At 35.6% G+C, this 20,242-nt stretch overlaps 1 protein-coding gene across 1 annotated transcript; it reads right to left on the bottom strand.

Annotated features, from left to right (window-relative positions):
* Nucleotides 1-1,277: 1,277 nt before the first annotated feature.
* Nucleotides 1,278-20,233, bottom strand: LOC138334889 (solute carrier family 23 member 2-like). Its single transcript, XM_069283717.1, has 11 exons — nt 20,182-20,233; nt 12,894-13,051; nt 10,616-10,698; nt 9,532-9,635; nt 8,110-8,291; nt 7,544-7,664; nt 6,844-7,000; nt 5,848-6,101; nt 5,105-5,378; nt 2,763-2,858; nt 1,278-1,985 (listed from the first exon to the last, which is right to left on the bottom strand). Exons 2-11 carry the CDS (start codon nt 12,926-12,928, stop codon nt 1,810-1,812), a joined length of 1,482 nt encoding a protein of 493 aa, XP_069139818.1. The 5' UTR covers nt 12,929-13,051; nt 20,182-20,233; the 3' UTR covers nt 1,278-1,809.
* Between the last annotated feature and the right edge of the window lie 9 nt (nt 20,234-20,242).

The raw sequence follows: 20,242 nt of genomic DNA, 5'->3' as shown, positions 1-20,242 counted from the left end.
TTAAAGGTTATATATGCGGTGATGTTTTAAGAGAAGAGTAACATACAATGTAGTATGACAATATTGAACACAATTAAAGGAGGAAAAGGACGATTTATTGATAGTACAACATATATCTGTTAAGCAATACATATGAAAGGATGAGTGGAAAAATTCATAAATGCATGTACGAAAAATGTATAACATGTACATGTTGTATGACAATATTCAATAAAATTAGATACTCCACCACCGACAGAGAGAAACAATATTCATCATTTAAAAAATAGTTGGTGTTTAGTGTATATATGTCTAATTAACACAAAAATAATATAGTTTGCTTTTGGTGAATGCGCAATCAATACTTCATTCCATGTAAGACATAGTGCCGCAGAATTTGTTTGGGATGCAATTCATTATTTCAGTATTTTTATCTTAAAGTAAAATTAGTAGTCAAACTTTTCAAGGGATGATAATGGTGTAAAGTAAGTAATTTTTTAACTTAAGAAAAATACCAATTTGTCTGCTCCTGGTTTTGATCGAGAAAACATACCCTTTGTCGGCGGTGGAGCATCTTTAAAGATGAGTGAATAATTCTGGGAGCGTCTAAGCGAACAATAAGGTTAACAGATCATATACAGGTTTCCAGAAAAAAACATTACAGGTAGCCTATCCGAAACAGTATCATCAGCTTAAATGGCCCCGTCTTTGCATTCAAAATAGGCCTACACACACGCAAACACTTGTCTATCCTCCGTACAATAAAATAAAAGTCATGACTGCGAAGAATTTAGTGTATATATCGCGTTCTTAGACCGATACATACATGACAAACATTCAGCAGCTCAACGGTCATACCACCAATAGGCTTTATCACAGTCACTTTCCTCGGTTGAAAATCAAATATGGCGGCTCGCTTCACTTCGGACCGCATCACTACCCTGACAACGATACATACCGGTAGTCGTTCCGCCTTGGTTATCTCAATTTTTATTCGAAATGGACATTATTAATATATATTATCAAATTGAAAAAAAAATATGTTGAAAATAATTGAAAAGTGTCATTGTTGTATTTCAAACCAAACTGCAGCTATAACATTCAACAATCGGAACTATATCTTCGGTCATCCTGACTACCGTAGTTACCCAACTTAGCAACCATCACCGTTTTAAATTGTGCGTAAAGGTAGATTTATTTATGTAAATATATAGATTGAACAGTGTTTTGATTGCGTTAAAGGTGGTATGAACGCAATGGGATACAGACATATTCTACATATATCTGCATCCCATTGCGTTCATACCACCTTTAACGCAATCAAAACACTGTTCAATCTATATATATATATATGCCTAATTAACACAAAAAATATTATAACAAATTTATTTCGCCTTTGGTGCATGCGCAATCAGTACTTCATTTCATATAGGATATAGTGTCACGGAATTTTTTCGGGATGCAATTAATTATTTTTCATATTTCTCACTTGAAGTAAAATTATAAGCTCAAACTTTTCAATGGTGGTAATGGTGTAAAGTAAGTAACTCTTTTAACTGGAGAAAATACTAAATCGTCTGTTCCTTTTTTTATAGTAAAAAATACCAATTGTCAGCGATGGAGCATCTTTAAAGGATCTAGAGAACGATATATAATATAATTGTAGCATACAATAATCAATACAGATAATGATTTTCAATATTGAAATATAAAATAATAAAAAGGAGTTCGGTTTTTAATATTGAAATTCAAAATAAGATTAAGTAGATATACGCCTGTATATCCTGAATGAAAAATATATACATTGTATGTTGTGGCATAATGCAATATTTAATACTTTTGTCTAAATGTAGGAGAGATTGGGATGTAAGATGTTATTCTGAATTTCCCTAGTATCTTTGTAATGATTGGAATGTCATAAACAGCCACGCGTTCCTCGTATTCTGCTGATTGTGCATTATCTCCGGCATCCGTCCAGGAGAGCATCCCTCTTTCCTTTAGGGTACCTGTCAAAAAAGGGACTAGCGTGTCACAAAAAATATCATCCACATATCAGTTTGAGTAATTCAACATGAACTAACTCATTACGATATATCTATTCGAGATTGTCAGGTTATTTGTGTGTTTCGCCTTCATGTAAGAAGGCCTAATTCAACATGATTTTTTTTTTCATTTTTCCTTTTCAAAAATTATATGTTTTTTGTTTTACTCAAAGCTTCCCATTTACCTATTGAAATTCGGGCGGATTTATGAATGCAATACTGGGGATTCGAGATCCCAAAACGACGTTGGTAAAGTACAATTTACCGTCGATAAGTGCCACCCTTCGGTGTTTATTACTTCACGAAACGCATGTCAAATGGTAATGTCATAATCTACGGATGATGGAACTAATCGACGATTTATTGTACTCGCGTCGTTTTTGGAACTCGAAACCTCCATATTGCTTGAATTGTTCTGTTGTTCTTTCGACATTTTACATGTGGCATTTGAACGTCAGAACGCCATCCATATATCACTTTGGAGAATAAGGAATCTGCAACCTGTCAGACATGTACTCTTAGTACTTATTCAGAGTGGGCTTAATTGGATAATAAAAAATAACTCAAGCTTCTTAATTCGGCCGATTCCACGTGACTATAGATCTAAGTCGCTGCTTACTACTTGAGCTGTGTGGAAGTTCATTCAATTTGATCCTTTTATAAAGTCGACAAACGTAAAATTGTCAAATTAAATTTCCGAAACGAAAACGTGCTTACATTTTCCTACAGTAAAACACTTACCCGGTAATGTGTTATCGAGTAGACAGGCTACAAACCCTCCGATGAAGTTGGAGTTGGTCAACAGTATTCTCACTAGGTCTGTAAGCTGACGTGTACCTTTTAAAGCCAAATAAATTATTAAATTAAACTTGACAAAGTATTGCCAAACCAACTACATCCATGCACAATGACAACTGATATTAGTTACTAAGTATTCGAAATGACACGTACTTTCCACCATACCATATGTATAATACATTGTGTTTATTTGGTTGTACCTCCAAACTAGATAAGGTGATAACCTTGTTCAAAACTGTACTTTATTCGATAAACTAATCAAGTTTTGTACTTTTGTACAGTGCCTATTCTGTGCTGTTCAAGTTCAAAATGTTAATTTTCTAATATTTTTATAATTGGTGTTTATTAATATCATTTCTATATGGTTTATGAAGAATAAATTAAGAAAATAAATTTAATTTGGTAATTACTTAACATCATTTACAACACTTAATCGGTCTCTATTGATATTTCGTGGATAGCACAGCAAACATAGCTGCAGTCTTTTTGCCCCATTGTATTCGTCAGATTATTGATTAAAACTATGCCGAAGCTAATGCTTTATGTTATATCACATATTTATTCAAAACAATATCGTTTTTGTTTGCTTGGAATATACAGTCAAACCTACATATGCGTCACCCTGTCTATTAAGTCACCCTGTCTAACGTGTCACATTCCAAGTCCTCCCACGAGATTTTCCCATGAGATATATATGTCATCTGTTTAATACCTATCTACGGTAACGCGTCTGTGTCACACATTAATTTTACACATCTCGTACAAATTACCTGTATAAAGCGTTTTGTGAATGTGTCGCATACATTGGGTACATATAGTACGAATAATAAGATGAACGTCATCAGAATACTCTACAACACCCTTAAATTCCTTGCTTATAATGATATATAACCGCTTGGATTACCCTACTTAAACCTTAAATTTAAGTCATTTAATTTAGTATGTTATAACTATTATTTCAATAATTTATTATGCACATCAATGTATTTTATGTACTTTTTATGTACACGTTTAAATAATTTATAATAAAAATTTTTTATATGCATTTGACTTGCTGCCATTACGTCTATGCCCTCTTTGCATATTGCAGAGTAACCTCCCTTGCTGGTAGATATCCCATTGTGATGTCATTATTTTGTGGATGAAACTCACGTCGTTTTCTCTGAAACGTATGACGATATGCCCAAAAACAGATAGCGTCACAATCAAAACCTACCCGCAAGGGAAGTTCTTGTAATATGCAAGTAAGGAATATTTGCTGTAGTTCAAAAATAAATGTAAATAAATGTACAAAGTTCATCTTATATGACTACGTATATGACTACATCAAGCTGTTTATTAGATGCACACTTTAGCACGAGACCATTTACAATTAGGGAACTTTCTCTCGTACAATTCATTAATATAATAAATATCCCTCCTTTGATTATAGGAAGTTACAAAAATACGTACGTCATTTTTATTTAATTTATAATAGCCAAATATATTTTATTTACTGCCAAAAGTCCTCCGATACGTAACATTCTTTGATAATGAAGTGATGCAGCAGATAAATGTCCAGTCTAACTTATTGAATTAGGTTATTATTGAAAAATGTTTGAAACATATAGAGATTATGTATTACGGTTTTGCTTCTGCATATCCGTAATCCTCATTTTCAAGGATTTATATTCTCTCAAAACAGGCCTAAATAAGCAGTACGATGTATTGGTGTATTATGTAAAGGTCTCAATGACCTACGTCCTTTGTAAACCTTTTTAATTATTTTAAGAGGTCAATCAAATCAATAATCGACTGTAAACGGACACAAGAAAAAATCAGTCTGTTTTAAAGACCAGTTAAGGGGAAGTATCGGCATCCGAAACATAACATTAGAAAAAAACAAAAGTGACAATTTGTTTGCTAGCTTAATGTCATGAAAGATGTAGCCTAATATATTCTTATTTTCGGAGTATTCTGAAACAAATTCCCCGATACTCCAAAGGTTACAATCATTGTTATACACCCCTGGACTATGTCATAGTGAATCAAGACATTTCAGGGGAAACAAATCTGTCCAGTCACAGACCTAGGGATATTTCTTTTAAGATACAAATGTGTGACGCCCAACTTCAAGGTCAACACAAGTGTATCTTTATTCGATCGACCGATTTCCGTCAGTGAGGATCAAAGTACCAAATAAGTATACCCCATTATATTATCCTATACACAAAATGTTGTAGAGAGATCCTTCAGTTGTACTATGACATGCTCGGGACCTGGAGGTAGAGGATATGAGGGCCTACCTGTATCTAACTTATCGATGTTTTGTTTCGCCCAGTGAGGAATCATAAGACCACACACAAGTGACATTCCAATAACTACTAGATTCCTGTTCGAGTTGAGATTAACATGGCTGAGGTTCGAGAAGATAATACCGAAGAATGACCCCGTTAATATAAAGGTCATTCCACCTATGACTGGATACGGGATGGTAACAAAACAAGCGGATAGCTTGGCAAGTATGGCCACCAACACTAGCTGTAGTCCGAACATCTGAAAAACTCGCAGACTGCCAACCTAAAAAACACAAGAAACAAGAACACAAAAAAGTCAAGAATACTGATGGATACTGTTTTGAACTTTCTGTCGACTCATCTTACACTGTACCAATTCCAATGAATTTTAACAGTAATGTCGGAGGCCATGTAGACTTCATAGACTTCATTTTTCGAAAAATTTGGTTGTTATGGTAACCAGATATCTACATAAAATAACCAATAGCTGATTGGTCAAGTGATGTATCATTCGGATACCTAATATTTCACACATCACATACATGTGTGGTTTGATAACGGTCAACATGATAACTAATCCGACGCTTCTGATAGGCAATAGTTTAAAAAACAAATTGTATATGGGTCATTTATGAGCGTATCCGGTTCCATTTTAAAATATTAAACTGACATTTAGTTGCCAAGGTCTGGATTGGGGGTAATGGGGTAATAGTTGGCCACTGGCTTATAGTTCAAGTTTAATATATCCCTACCTTGGTCATTCCAATGATACCGATGTTAGGACCATATGTAGTAGTGGCGTGTCCTACGCCGACACATCCGGCTAGAAAACTGAAGAATCCCTCTGTCGCTAATCCTCGGCTTACAGCATGGAACGGCGGAGGTGGTACCTGAGCTACCCTCGCGCATGCATAGTAATCAGCAATTGAATCCAATATTGATATCAATGTTGGTATGAGATATGTAACAAAAATGCCCACGCTGAATGTTGGATAGCCAAACTGTCCTAATAAAATCAATTAATTGTAACCGTTAGCTTGATTGCTACAGATGTAAAAACTTAATACTGATTTGAATGTAAATAATTATCTCCGTTAGAAACGAAACTTGCAAAAACCTTGAGATTTAATTCAGTATTACATCCCTTCAGAAAAATACTAGTTCCCGAATCCTCATCAGAATCAGTGTCATTAAATATCATTAAATGTCATTAATTATCATAAAAGAATACAAAAAGAGAGGCATTAATTCATCATTCCCGTCTCTCCTTGGTGATAGGCATGCTCTTTTGCGTTAAGACACCTTATAGTCAGCTACATGTTTTATAATTTAAAAAAAAGACATGTAATTCGAGATTATCTTAGGGCGTCAAACACTAAGAAGCTAAACTTAAAATATTGTTTATATTCGTACAAATGAAACATCTTATTTTTAACAGCGGCTTATGAAACCCTGTGGTCTTATATGGGCCTGACGACGGGGCAAAAATAGGTCAGATGCAAATAGCTATACAGAAGTTTAAGAGAGAAACAGCAAATTGCAATGTTTCAACCACAGAGATGCATTTAAATCAACCTCGTGACAACATTCCTTGATTGAAATAAGCTTCTAGAAAATGAAAAAAATGATAATGGCTTACACTATATAACAGATAGTGTTATATAGTATCATTTCTTATCATCAATATTGATATCTAAAGGTATACAAGTGTATCTGTCCAAAACCTTTCAAAACCTTTCACATAGTACCTGGGTATGGCATGTAGAACCAAGGAGCAGACGATATACCACTGGCGGCAGAGTCGATCCGGGCACGATACTCAACACTTGTGACGTCATCACTGTATACCTTAGCTGCAGTCAGTATGGCGGACAGGCATAAACCAATAATGGTGCCAATTAGAACCTTGAAAATAATTGATCAATATCAAACTTTGTGAGACCTACAGAAGTCTGTGCGTCTTATCATTAGCACATTACGTTGACATTGGCTTCATAATTCGTCTAAAGCCTTTTAGGTAAAATCTGTGCAAACAGAATACATTTTTGGAAGACGAAAACGATTTTTTTATACAAGTACAAAAAGAAGCAACAAGATTAGGCAAGCTTTATATATATGTACAGTGTATACGTAAAGAATGTACCTGCAGCTCTACTTTACCTTTCTCGTAACAAACCCAATCTTCGTAAAATTTATCAATTTACACAATTTAATGTACACGGTTATTTTTTTTTAATTTTAAATACAAATGAGAAAAACAGATTTTAGAATTTTAGGTTCAATCATTTTTCAATATTTTATGGATGAAATTTTCGCAATCCTAGCAATGCCCCGCAAATCGCAAAAAACACTTAACGAATTTTGTAGTAACCATGTGCCAGCAACACAATTGTTTCTTATTTCCTCAACGAGGAAGGGTTGAAGATATATTGTTACTTGTGGACTTACCGACAGGACCTTATGAAGAGGATAGTGTAATATTATGAAGCCTCTGCCCTTTTTCCATATGGGCACGGGTACGTTTTTACGGTCCAGGTACATCGACAAGACCAAAGTAGTTAGTGCTGTTCTGTGGAAGACATTTATAAAAAGGATGTTGATATCGTTTCTAATGTTTTACCAGTCATCATCTTTTAAAAAAATCAATTTGCAATTTCATCCAGAATTATCTATCTATTTTTTTTTTATATTAGCAATTTTACTGCATAGTTAATGCCTCATTTCACCTAGGGCATAGTGCCATGGATTTTTACGGGCTGTTGATGTACCACCTTTATGATGTCCCAACATATTACCACAAACTCTCTTAACCCTGACTTTTCAAACTAATGATATGACAGTTGTTAATCATTCAGATATAAAACTTGATTAAGGTCAAGATAGATGGTAACGATTCGGAAAAAGATCCGATGAAAAACCACCATATTTCTGTTGTTTTATGCCTACGTCTCCCATTTGATATTCAGGACATAGTATTCAACAGCTGTGACATTATAAACAGGTCTGTGACTTACATGACCGCTACTGCCCAGGAAGGTTCACAGAACTTGACCAGTACGTAGGCCTGTGGGATGGACACTAGGATGAGTGTAGGGACGATGGTCAGTGGTCCGATGAACCGTAGTAGGATCCCAACCATTCCCGTCATTCCGACAAGCATGTGGACAATGCCAGCCAACATCAGACTTCCTCCTAACTAAAGTGTGTTACAGGATTTGTACATGTGTACTAGAACAAGATACTACAATACAATGCAATTTAATTATTTTATTAAAGATGCTCCACCGCCGACAGAGCATAAATGACATTCATTTTTGAACAATAACTGGTGTTTAATCGTATGCCTAATTAACACAAAAAATAACATAAAATAATTTATTTCGCATTTGGTGCATGCGCAATTATTACTTCATTTCATATAAGATATAGTGCCACGGAATTTTTTCGGGATGCAATTAATTATTTTTCATTTTTTTTTTAACTTTAAGTGAAATTAATAGCTCAAACTTTTCAATAGTGGTAACGGTGTAAAGTAAGTAACTTTTGTAAGTGAAGAAAATTACTATATCGTCTGCTCCTGTTTTTGATAGTGAAAAAAAAACATTTGTCAGCAGTGGAGCATCTTTAAAGTGTCACATGTCAATTTACATAAATCAACAAAGTAACTGTACAAAATATTCAAATTTAAAATTGACACCCAGCCTATAACATGAAGGCTTACGAGACACTGATATCTGTAGTTTGTACTTAAAAATTCACCCTTCTGCTATACATTTTATAAATTGTGCTTGCTAAAATATACTTTTACATAGCACAAAACACGTATGTCATATCTTTTAGCGTACATTTGGTCATCTTTGATACTTCATGGGTTACTATCACTGTCGTTACAACCTTGGAGTATTTCATTGCAAAACTGAAGGCTCTATGTTTGACAACAAATGCGCAGGTAGCTTACTCCTAACGATATACGGTGGTTTAGTGTGTTGCTCTGAAGTAGGATGCCGCTTTCCCTCTAATCTTAAGGAATTTTCTAAAGGAATTGACTGCAGGCCTGTGATTGTTCAGTTTTGTTCTCTTGAACTGCCTTCAGATTTACTCTGAAATAGTCCAGGGGTTGATATATCGACAGTGAAAGTAACCCCTATAGTATCAATGATGACATTTGGTGTAATTTGTAACTATGGTCTATACCTGAGAGTCTCACAAAGGTACGAAATGAATTATTCAGCCTTTTGAAGTTTTAAACCAGAACCAAACAATTGGAGCAGAAATATATTGCAAAGTATTTAACTTCAATATGCAAAACATTATATTTATAATTGTTTTCACTTAGAGTAATACTTTATTTTTATCTTTATATTAAGTATGGAGCAGGTAATATCAATATGACTTAATTGTGGATGTAAAACAATGCCTTAGACAGTCATACAAACCACTTGCAGTTTGGGAAGCACATGCGTCTGTTCGAATGATTGTTGATTCTTGGCATAGTCCGAAATATTGGTATTGATCGTCATGTTGAGCAGAGAGGGCGTTTCTGCATAGCATACAATTAAAATGTGTTGTTTTCATAAGAAAAAAGAAATTAAAAAAAACATCAATTAAAATCATTATAATAAAAGAAGTAAACAAAATTATAATGATCGACTTTGGTAAAAAATACAATTCTTAGCGGCGAAATGCCACAAGGTTTGAAATTGCTTTAATAGGATCAATATTGAGAACAGTGGGGACCGTCCTTATTCATCTGAATCCGTTGTGAATACGGGATATTAAGACCACTCGCTCTCTTGCATTCGGATCATCAAAAGTGATTATAGAACAATCGCAATCAGTATAAGATAAATAGATTTTACATATTTTCTTTTCTATCATGGAGATTACAAGAGCTATAGCTCACTATGAAAAGTCCTCACGGACGTAGTCATATACCGGTAAATATATATTAATGAGGCAAGGGGAACATCTAGTAAGCATACATAGTGTATAGGTAAACACATGAACAGCTCACAACACACTGCATGACTACCGCTGTTATGTGAACTGCAATCACATCCCTAGGTTTTACTTGCTTTGTAGACTTACAGAACAGTGAAGTTTTCACGTTTTAATCACAACACTGGAGTTCAAAGGATTAATTCATTGCTGGTACCATTGATGATGTTTGACCATGTTTTATGTACATTGTATGGAAATAATTACAATTATAAAGGCCGAATATATTATAGCACAGATGAGCTTTACGCATGAGTAGAAATAACAACTGCAGACAGACCATGTGAAGTTCACAAACAGACATTTTAACATTTATAAAGGATTATTGCTAACACAACTGATGCTTCACGCGTACCTGCATGTTATTGATTACTGTCAAATATAATTCCAGAATGGATAAAGCTTCGCTTTCGAATACAATAGATAATTGCATATAGACTATATGTACTGTGAAATCAAAACATATAGACCAGTGTGATGGATAATAAAACAAATTAGATTGTCTCTATGAATCATAAATACCAGGACATTTCCATTCCGGCAAAGAAGAGAGTGAGAGCAGTGGTAAAATGTAGTATGTGATCGGACCTTGGTATACCGGTAATCTGCAAACAAAATGACGCTGTGTCGGTGACTGTCTGTCATAAAGGGTAAAATAAAATTAATCTTCTTTTTTCGAAAAAAAAACCACCCCAACAATTTAATTAAATATTACATGTTTAATATAAAATATTTTCCCTTCAACAGAAGGCCTCTCATTCTGCTTTCAATATTTCTGTATGATATTTTCCTCTCTTTCTTCCTTACAACAGCTTTCAATATAATTATATATATATGAATGTAAATCCTAAAATAGCCTTAATAATTTCACTACATTTTCAAAACTGTAAGAAGGAATCGTTAATTAGTTAGATATCAGGAAAGTGCAATTTCCACATACAATACACACTTGGACTTTGGTAACTTATGACATAACATGTATCACTAAAAGAAGAAGGATATATATAAACATGTGGCTTGATGTCATATTCCCGTTGTCGCTGACATCTCGCACAATAGATAAATTCTAAAATATCGATAATTTACCGAATTTTATAGAAAATGTTAAAAATAATATTAAACGATCAAGTTGCAGTTTTGTAAGTGTGAGGTCATAAAAGACACTTTGAAATCGAACTTTAAACTCCAGGAAGGTTGGTTTGATATAAGGGCAACACTGAAGTGATTATATATTTGACTTTTCGAGAAAATTATAGTACATACATGCATTTCAATTCAAGCTCTCCTCGACACTCTTAAAGTGAACAGTCGGGCAAGGATGGCTAAAGCAAATGACGTTCTCTTTCGGATAGCCTTTTAATCCAAAAGATGCAGATGAATTTCAATTTAGTTACCATTAAAGTGAATAGACGGGGTGAAGACGGGAAGGTTTTAGTCGGTGATGATATATCCAGTATAATTTCTTTTAATACATCATTTTAATTCGCTTCCCTGACAACGAGACACGTGCATATGCGAGCCAAAATACACACACATGAACTGTACATTCACTGACTGTAATTTAATGTTAATCTCAATCAAAATATCATTAGATGATAGATCCACACATCATATTTCTTTGTCAATCCATATATACATCGATCCACACATTCATCCATCTATCCTATCTATTAAATGCTTCTTTGCTTAAGATAAAAACGAGTCGGCGTTTCAGGAAATCTCTATTAATGTTTTAGATTGCGAGTTAAAAATATCAGAGGTAAGCAAAAACAGAGTCTTGGGTACTCCTAAACTTCTTGAAAATATCAACCTAGGAGATAAACTTTTGAATCGATTTCGAAAAAGTTGACACTCTTCGTATTATAAAAAAAAATTTAAACTCCGAAATATTATTACAAAAGATGTTAAAAAAGCGAAACAAGGCTTTCTTGAAAATAAGTAAGAAGCAAACAAGAATAATTCAAAACAACTTTGGAACCATTTCAAAAACCTTGGATATCAAAATGTAAAGAATTGCTCTAAAAATTGACGGAGAAAACTGTCATGAAGGGCTTACCATTGCGAACCACTGTTATCGTTTCTAAACAACAATTGCATCCAAACTGGTCGAAGATCTACCTCCTAGCAAAAATCTGATTTGATTAGAAAATTTTACACAAAAAAGAAATCTGAATCAATCCAGATTTCATCTTAATTATGTATCTGAAGAATTCATTCTCAATGAGCACTGGTCCCTTTAACATCCGTGCTCGGTTTCTAAAATATACAGCAAACTTTATTAAAATTCCAATCACGTTTTTGATTAACGGATCAATATCACACTAATTTGTACCAAATGATATGAAACTTGCGAAAGTTAAACCACTTTTTAAAAAGAAAGATAATGTTGAAGGCAGCGAACTACCGACCAGTTAGCATTCTTAGTATAGTTTCCAAAATTTTAGAGAAATCTGTATGCAAACAACTCGAAACATTCAAGCAATATTTCATATGAGCTTGAATCAGGCTTCTGGAACTCCTTGTCTACCAATCCGTATCTCATTCACCTGGTTGACCACATAAGGTCCCAAACAGCTTAAGGTTTGTTCACTGGAAGAGTACATGTATTACTAGACCTTCAGAAGGCATTTATCCCACACGAAGAACTCAAAATAATAGGGATTGATTGGTTGGATGTTTTAGTTTCTACTTAAAAAAACCACCAGAAAGCAAATAGTCAACTCGTCCACCCATCCATGGTCCGTCAATTCCTCCACCCCCTTATATCTCAGATACAGCAATGCAATCGTCAATAACTCACCTAATGCCAAGTGTGCTCTGGAAGAATGTACACATCCCTGATAGGAAAATCGTTGACGAAAACAGCTGTGTTTTAAACCTCTCAACGTTTGTAGAACACACAACATCGGCCAAGAGAGCGACGACGAAAAGACATTTTGGAACAGAGGAAATGGTTTGCTGAAATATCGACATTAGTGACCTAGAATATGAAAACCTAAAAATTACATTACAGAGTTAGCTCCCTTGCGGATAAGTATCCATTGTAACGTCATTATTTTGTGGGCGTCATTCAAGCTGTTTCTCCGAAAAATATGACGTTGCGCTCGCAAACACATTACGTCGCAATCAATACCTACCCGCAAGGACAGATAACTCTAAAATATACAAGTACAGAATTTATTACAGGACTGAGTGTTCATTTCCTAACAATTTTCAAGAAATTAATCTGAATAAGTGTTTCTTAAAATGCTTTCCGCGACTTTGTTGGACGAATTTCATAAAAGTCATATAAGATAACATTTTACATTGCAACCTATATTTTGAAGCATTTGATGACGCATTTATCCTTAAAAGCCACTACCTTTCTGGAGTAAAACATAAAGGTTTCTTAAAAACGTTAATAACATCAGAAAATATATACCGATGGCCTAAGATGAGATTACAACACCACCACCACCACCCTCCCATCCAACACACATAAAAAGTTAAGCAAGATGGTGCTTCTTTACCAATTCTATATTCACAGTTGTGTGAGATGACCCTCTTCAAAATTAGCGATGAATAAACGAACTTGAAAACTTCATTTAACCTGGACAGCGGTAGCCGTTAACATTATCGTCTATGAAAAATCATTTGGTTCTGTGTCTCTATAAGCTATAACAGTAGATGACATCACGGCCATGTGAAAATTATATTATGAAATCCATATTTGAAACCCCAACAGTGCTATTAGACTCGTTTTATTTGTGAACAGTATTACATAGGACACGAAGGAAGATATCCTCATACTAATGTCCGTGGTAAATAGAAAGTCGGGAAGGAACCATACCCTTTGTATAATTCCTCCGACAAGTAAACATTGTAGGGCTAGATATGTTTGGTTAATACATCTACGCATCCGTAGAGAAAATACTGCGACAACTTGCCGCAATCTTTAATTCGAATATAATACATGTAGAAGCTTATTAGTTTTTCCTCCACAAATGAGTATTTAATTCCTTCGCAAATTGCGTTAGATCGTGCGCATATAGTTAAACGTAGTGACTTTATATAATGATCACATATACAGTGTAGTTAACTAAGCTATAATCTAGTGTCGAATGATGGTAACAGTTTTTGATTTTGAGCAAATATATTTCGATATTGTAGGTTAAAACCAAGATAAAACGCGAGTTTTTTTCTTCGCTTTTTTCAAATGTTCGTTTAGTAATGCGCTATTAAATAGATAAGATGAAATCCTATGAATTGTACGATGGGCCTACCTGGACAACCAGTATAACCGTACTATGGGTGAGTTATCAGTTACATGTACCTACCAGGAGAGCCAGTATTACCGTACTATGGGTGAGTTATCAGTTACCTACCTGGAGAGCCAGTATAACTGTAAGCCCTACGGGTGAGTTATCAGTTACCTACCTGAAGAATAACAGTATACCGTACTATGGGTGAGTTATCAGTTACCTACCTGGAGAGCCAGTATAACCGTACTATGGGTGAGTTATCAGTTACCTACCTGGAGAGTATAACGTACCAGGTAGTATAGTACTACCTGGAGAGCCAGTATAACGTACTATGGGTGAGTTATCAGTTACCTACCTGGAGAGCCAGTATAACCGTAAGCCCTACGGGTGAGTTATCAGTTACCTACCTGGAGAGCCAGTATAACCGTACTATGGGTGAGTTATCAGTTACCTACCTGGAGAGCCAGTATAACCGTAAGCCCTATGGGTGAGTTATCAGTTACCTACCTGGAGGGCCAGTATAACCGTAAGCCCTATGGGTGAGTTATCAGTTACCTACCTGGAGAGCCAGTATATAACGTAAGCTCTATGGGTGAGTTATCAGTTACCTACCTGGAGAGCCAGTATAATCGTACTATGGGTGAGTTATCAGTTACCTACTGGAGAGCCAGTAAGCCTATGGGTATAATTACCGTAAGGGTGAGTTATCAGTTACCTACTGGAGAGCCAGTACGTAAGCCCTATGGGTGAGTTATCAGTACCTACTGGAGCCTACTATGGGGATTATCAGCCAGTACCTGAGAGCCAGTATAACCGTAAGCCCTACGGGTGAGTTATCAGTAACCTACCTGGAGAGCCAGTATAAACGTAAGCGCTATTGGTGAGTTATCAGTTACCTACCTGGAGAGCCAGTATAACCGTAAGCCCTATGGGTGAGATATCAGTTACCTACCTGGTGGGCCAGATATAAAACGTAAGCTCTATGGGTGAGTTATCAGTTACCTACCTGGAGAGCCAGTATAACCGTAAGCCCTACCTGGGTGACTTACAGTTACCTACCTGGTGGTAACGTAATAGGGTGATTCAGTTACCTACCTGGAGAGCCAGTATAATCGTAAGCCCTATGGGAGTTATCAGTTACCTACCTGTATAATCGTACTATGTGAGTATCAGTTACCTACCTGGAGAGCCAGTATAACTGTAAGCCCTACGGGTGAGTTATCAGTAACCTACCTGGAGAGCCAGTATAACCGTAAGCCCTATGGGTGGGTTATCACTTATCCCGTAAATAAGTTTCGATTGCACGTCATCAGTTTCCATTTCTATTCTATCTCCTCTCTGATGGTCTGTGCCGCATGACTCTATATCTTTGTTCATCTCCGTGCCTGCACTATCACTTCCAGATGAAGGTAGCACAAACTTTATATTTTCCGAAGTATCCATTCCCCTCGTATCATTTCTGTATGTGATTATTTGTCGAACCTTTGTTTATATTGGAATGTCGTGTACTAATTTCAGATGTGGTTACTTTGATCTCGAACTAATTATCGCACATCTGTTGCGGATATCATTTTTAATAAATTGTCATTGGCGCGACATGTGAATGAATTACAGGTTGTCGAACGCATACCTCAGGATTGTTTACATGAAACCGGTCAACACCTAGTGTAGTGCTGACTCCTCGAACAAACGTTAGGGTACAACATTTCAATGGGTGATTTGATTTAAGTGTACAAGATTTTAATTGGTGACTGTTAAGTGTACAAGATTTTAATGTGTGATTAATTTATTCTCAAAGTACAAAATATTATATTTACACAGCTTGAAAACATGTACATTGTGTCATCCTGAATACTCCATGGATTACTATCACTGTCGGAAATATCCACACTTGGAATATGTCATAGCAAATCTGAAGTCAGTTCGGGAGAGAACAAATTACCAATGACATGCAGATATATATCGAAGGGCTAAACTACATGTATTTGTCTGACCCGTTGTTGCGCACAGAGACTTCAGTTTTGATGTGACATGGGTGGATATAACGACCATGATAGAAACTCCTGGAGTATTGTGCATGACAATGTGTGAGTGTGTCCAAGTAAGTCCACTCGGTTTCTTGATAAATGTATATAATCCACTTTGTCTTTGTTGAGTGTACTAGTATTGTCTTTCAGAACAGTTCTGTACGTAGTGTCACGATTGTCTATTCTACTCACAGCTTAATGTGGGTTTTCTTGGCATGATTTTAGTTTTCACATTTATTGATATGATGACATACACGGGATGTCTTTTTTATTTTTGAGAAACAATTTAAAAATGGTGTCTTTCATCCAGATATATTCTAAACGGAATCATGATAGACTGTGAATACCAACATAGGCAGATCGCAAGAAATAGACCTGTCTGTCGCCATTGCAAGTTACAAAGGAGGAGGCCGGATTTGAGAATTTTCTTCGTGTATGTCTTTTTTAATTAGGCACTATGCACAGGATGGGAAACTAGCTACACATTTTATTTGTTCACCTGTTGTTCTCATTAATGTTAGCGTGTCGAGTGTGCTGTTTGATGTCTCTATACTTCTCTTCAGTATATATGTTGGCACTGTTAGACGAACCGTGAGTTTCCGTGAAACGAACGGTCTCGGTAACAGCAATATGATAATGCGTACTTTTTGTTTTCACAACGTATTGGTTTCGACTGATACGTTTATTATCATATTAACAGACATGATCACTACTGCAGTAATGGTCATGCCAGATTTACTAGATGATGGAGGAAAGTCGGAGTCACCTGTTTTCTCTAGAAGTGAAATTAAATGATTTAACAGTTTCTCATTATCCCTACTACCCGCCGCTCATAACAAGGGTCTAATTTTTCTCCCATACTACACAGGGTTCTCGTGGTTGCTAGGGAAAATATGTCTCTTTCTCGTACCCCAGACAGGGATATCCACAGTTTTACTGTCGTGAGATTTTTCTTTCTCTTACCTCAGACAAGGATATCCACAGTTTTACCGGTGTGAGATTTTTCTTTCTCTTACCCCAGACAGGGATATCAACAGTTTTACTCCCATTTCACAGGATTTCTCCCATACTTCACAAGGATATCCCGTGGTTGCCAGGGAAAAGATATCTCTTTCTCGCACCTCGGACAGGGAAATCTCACATGATACCCGGTGCTAGATTTTTCTATCTCGTCCGATCTGTCTGGTACCTTTACGCGAATTTTGGCGGAATTTTACGCCATTCATGTAACAGTCCGCGCATGTGACGTCAAACTCTCGAACCGGTGACGTCACAAGCGTCAGATAATCAATATTATTAGAAATATATCCATTCAGTCATTTACCATGCATTGTTTGGTTGTTGTTTTTAATTATGAAAACAGTATGTACCGATTGATCATCGTTTTCTCTTTTATATAACCGAACTATAGTTTTAAGCGGAATGACTGAAATCGAAGCGCAGATGAAATGGTTAATCGGCTTTGAACCAGGAGGCCCAAGACGGGATAGTTTTACACTCTGAACGCGTATATAGATGGGTTTTGTTATATCTTAGAGGCGGGAGAAAAAAAATCTATTACCTTTAAGTGATCCATCCTCGGAGATCGGGTTATCTCAGTCTCGGGAGCTAATAGTCATTTGATGTACATCCCGTAAACCTCGGCTAACGCCTCGGAATTGGGATTATGTTACTAAAATCTTAGCCCTCGACTGAGAATCTCAATTCACTTATCGAGGTAACAGATTTTATCTCGGCTAATTAAATCCCGTGGTTGCCAGGGATTAAAAGATATCTCTCGACTGAGATACACAGGGGGGTTTTATATCTTACACAGGGGGGGGGTGTAAGACAGCTCACACGCGTTAGACAATAAACGTAGACGTCATCAATACATGCGGCGTAACTGCGGCGCGCATTGTCGATGACGTCATCAATTTTGACATAACGACGTTCCTGCTATAATGGCGCGATGAAAAAGCTGGTATGGGTATGGGAGAAAAAGAATCTTACATGGGTCTGTGAAGTGGACAGGGATATCTCAACCCGAGTGAAAGATTTTGGCCGTCAACCAGTCAAAATCTTTCACACGTGTTGAGATATCCATGTCCACCTGGCAGAGCCATCATGCATGTAAGATTGTATTAATCAAAATTAAATATATATATATATGAACAGAAGAAATTGAAGAAATTATCAATGTTGTCACGTAGACTGGTTTTGTTTTCTCGTTCACTGTTTAAACAGGTGTGACACGTGTCATTGTGACTCATCTCATTCTTTATTCGTGGAAACAAAGACATAAAATCCTAAAAATGTACAATCGATAGAATGTGACGTTAGAATATACAAAAACATATTACATCTGTACTGTGTGGAAAGTCCATAAAATAGATAGATCAAAATCCGTGTTAGTTTTAATTTTGATAATTTTCGTTAAAGTGCATGCAAATACATTGATATCCAACTTATCTATAATCTCTTTGTAATAAATATATATTTTACATATTATGTATATGACGTGACGTTTGAAAATACAAATACATGTATATCTGTACTGTATGAAAGTCCATCAAAATGATAGAAAAAAAGTCCATGTTGTTTATAGTGTTTATATAAATATATCCGATTTATCTACGATCCCTTTGTAACAAATATATTTGACGTGGCGATTGAAAATGTAAATTGTAAGAAAGTCAGTAAAATAGACAGAACATCCATGCTAGTTTTACTGATAATTAAAATAAAATAAGTGTCGTTAAAGTTCTATGACGAAAGAAAACATGCTCCAAGTTTTATGGAATTATACATGCACATTTTATATCCGATTTATCTACAATCATTTTGTAATAGATATACCATAGCGTGTTTAGAAGTATATGTATACAACATATCGTTCTATTGAGTAATGTTCAGCTGTTACATGTACATGTATATTAAAATACATTTAAGTACGATTCTTTCATGTTTACATTGTATACTGAGCTCTAAACTCTGCAACATGACAAAATAACACATGCTCTTCAGTAATAATTGCATTTCTTCATGAACATTTTGACATTTACATTTGTTTTTGCAGTCTTAACATTACATGTACATTCATGTACGTGGCGGACGTAGATGTACATGACGTCTATGATGTGTGTTATGTGCACTGTGGATGGATGCTGTGCTCAGTGGGTGGCTGAGAGGATGAAATGCAAATTGGTGAAGATTGTTTTCCCTGATATCGTTTGATAGCTAATTCACCGCCCTATTCGATATATGTATATTGATGTGACATGTTTTGTTGAAATGTCATACATCTTTATAAATGGTACTGTATATGTATTAAACACATTGTACATCGTTATGTAAATGAGCTTATATTATTATAAATGAGTGAATATGATGACTAGATCTAATAACATATTCTCCTCTTGAATAACTAAAAAATTATATATCAACCTTTTGGTAAAATTTTGGTAATTACACAGGACAGGACAATCTGTTTGTGTGTTTTTTTTACTTGTTTGTGTTTTTTTTTTACTTGAGTACATTGATACATATCGTCGGCTAAGCGTAGTTGAGTTTGTGGTGTCTACGCGAGGATTGTAATAATTACTGGTACTGTACTGTAATTATTCCAATTCTCGCGTATATTTATATAATGAATAGACAACACAGAATCTAAACTCCATGCACTACAGTACGCTTAGCCGACGACATGTATACATGTAGGATATTACACATGTACACAGTATACAGTATAACATAAAAGAGTATTATCTTGGGACGACACTTGGAAAAGATCCACGCATTTAACAATTTATAAAGCAATTAAAAATGTGCAATATCCTACCTTAGTTACCTGGGTGATGGGCCGCGGCCGGGTTTGGCGTACATGTCGTCGCTTTTGTCGA

The sequence above is a fragment of the Argopecten irradians genome, chromosome 11 (assembly GCF_041381155.1).
Source record: "Argopecten irradians isolate NY chromosome 11, Ai_NY, whole genome shotgun sequence".
Lineage (NCBI taxonomy): Eukaryota > Metazoa > Mollusca > Bivalvia > Pectinida > Pectinidae > Argopecten > Argopecten irradians.
The sequence above is the reverse complement of the archived record's forward strand: the minus strand, read 5'-3'. Positions and strand labels throughout refer to the sequence as shown.

What these genes read in the sequence shown, in the direction of transcription:
- LOC138334889 (XM_069283717.1), bottom strand. Translation starts at nt 12,928, where the DNA reads ATGTGTACATTCTTCCAGAGCACACTTGGCATTAG. An exon ending in CTCTTCATAAGGTCCTGTCG is followed by an intron (nt 7,001 to 7,543) that starts GTAAGTCCACAA and finishes ATTATTTTCAAG; the next exon opens with GTTCTAATTGGCACCATTAT. An exon ending in GTTCTACATGCCATACCCAG is followed by an intron (nt 6,102 to 6,843) that starts GTACTATGTGAA and finishes TGATTTTATTAG; the next exon opens with GACAGTTTGGCTATCCAACA.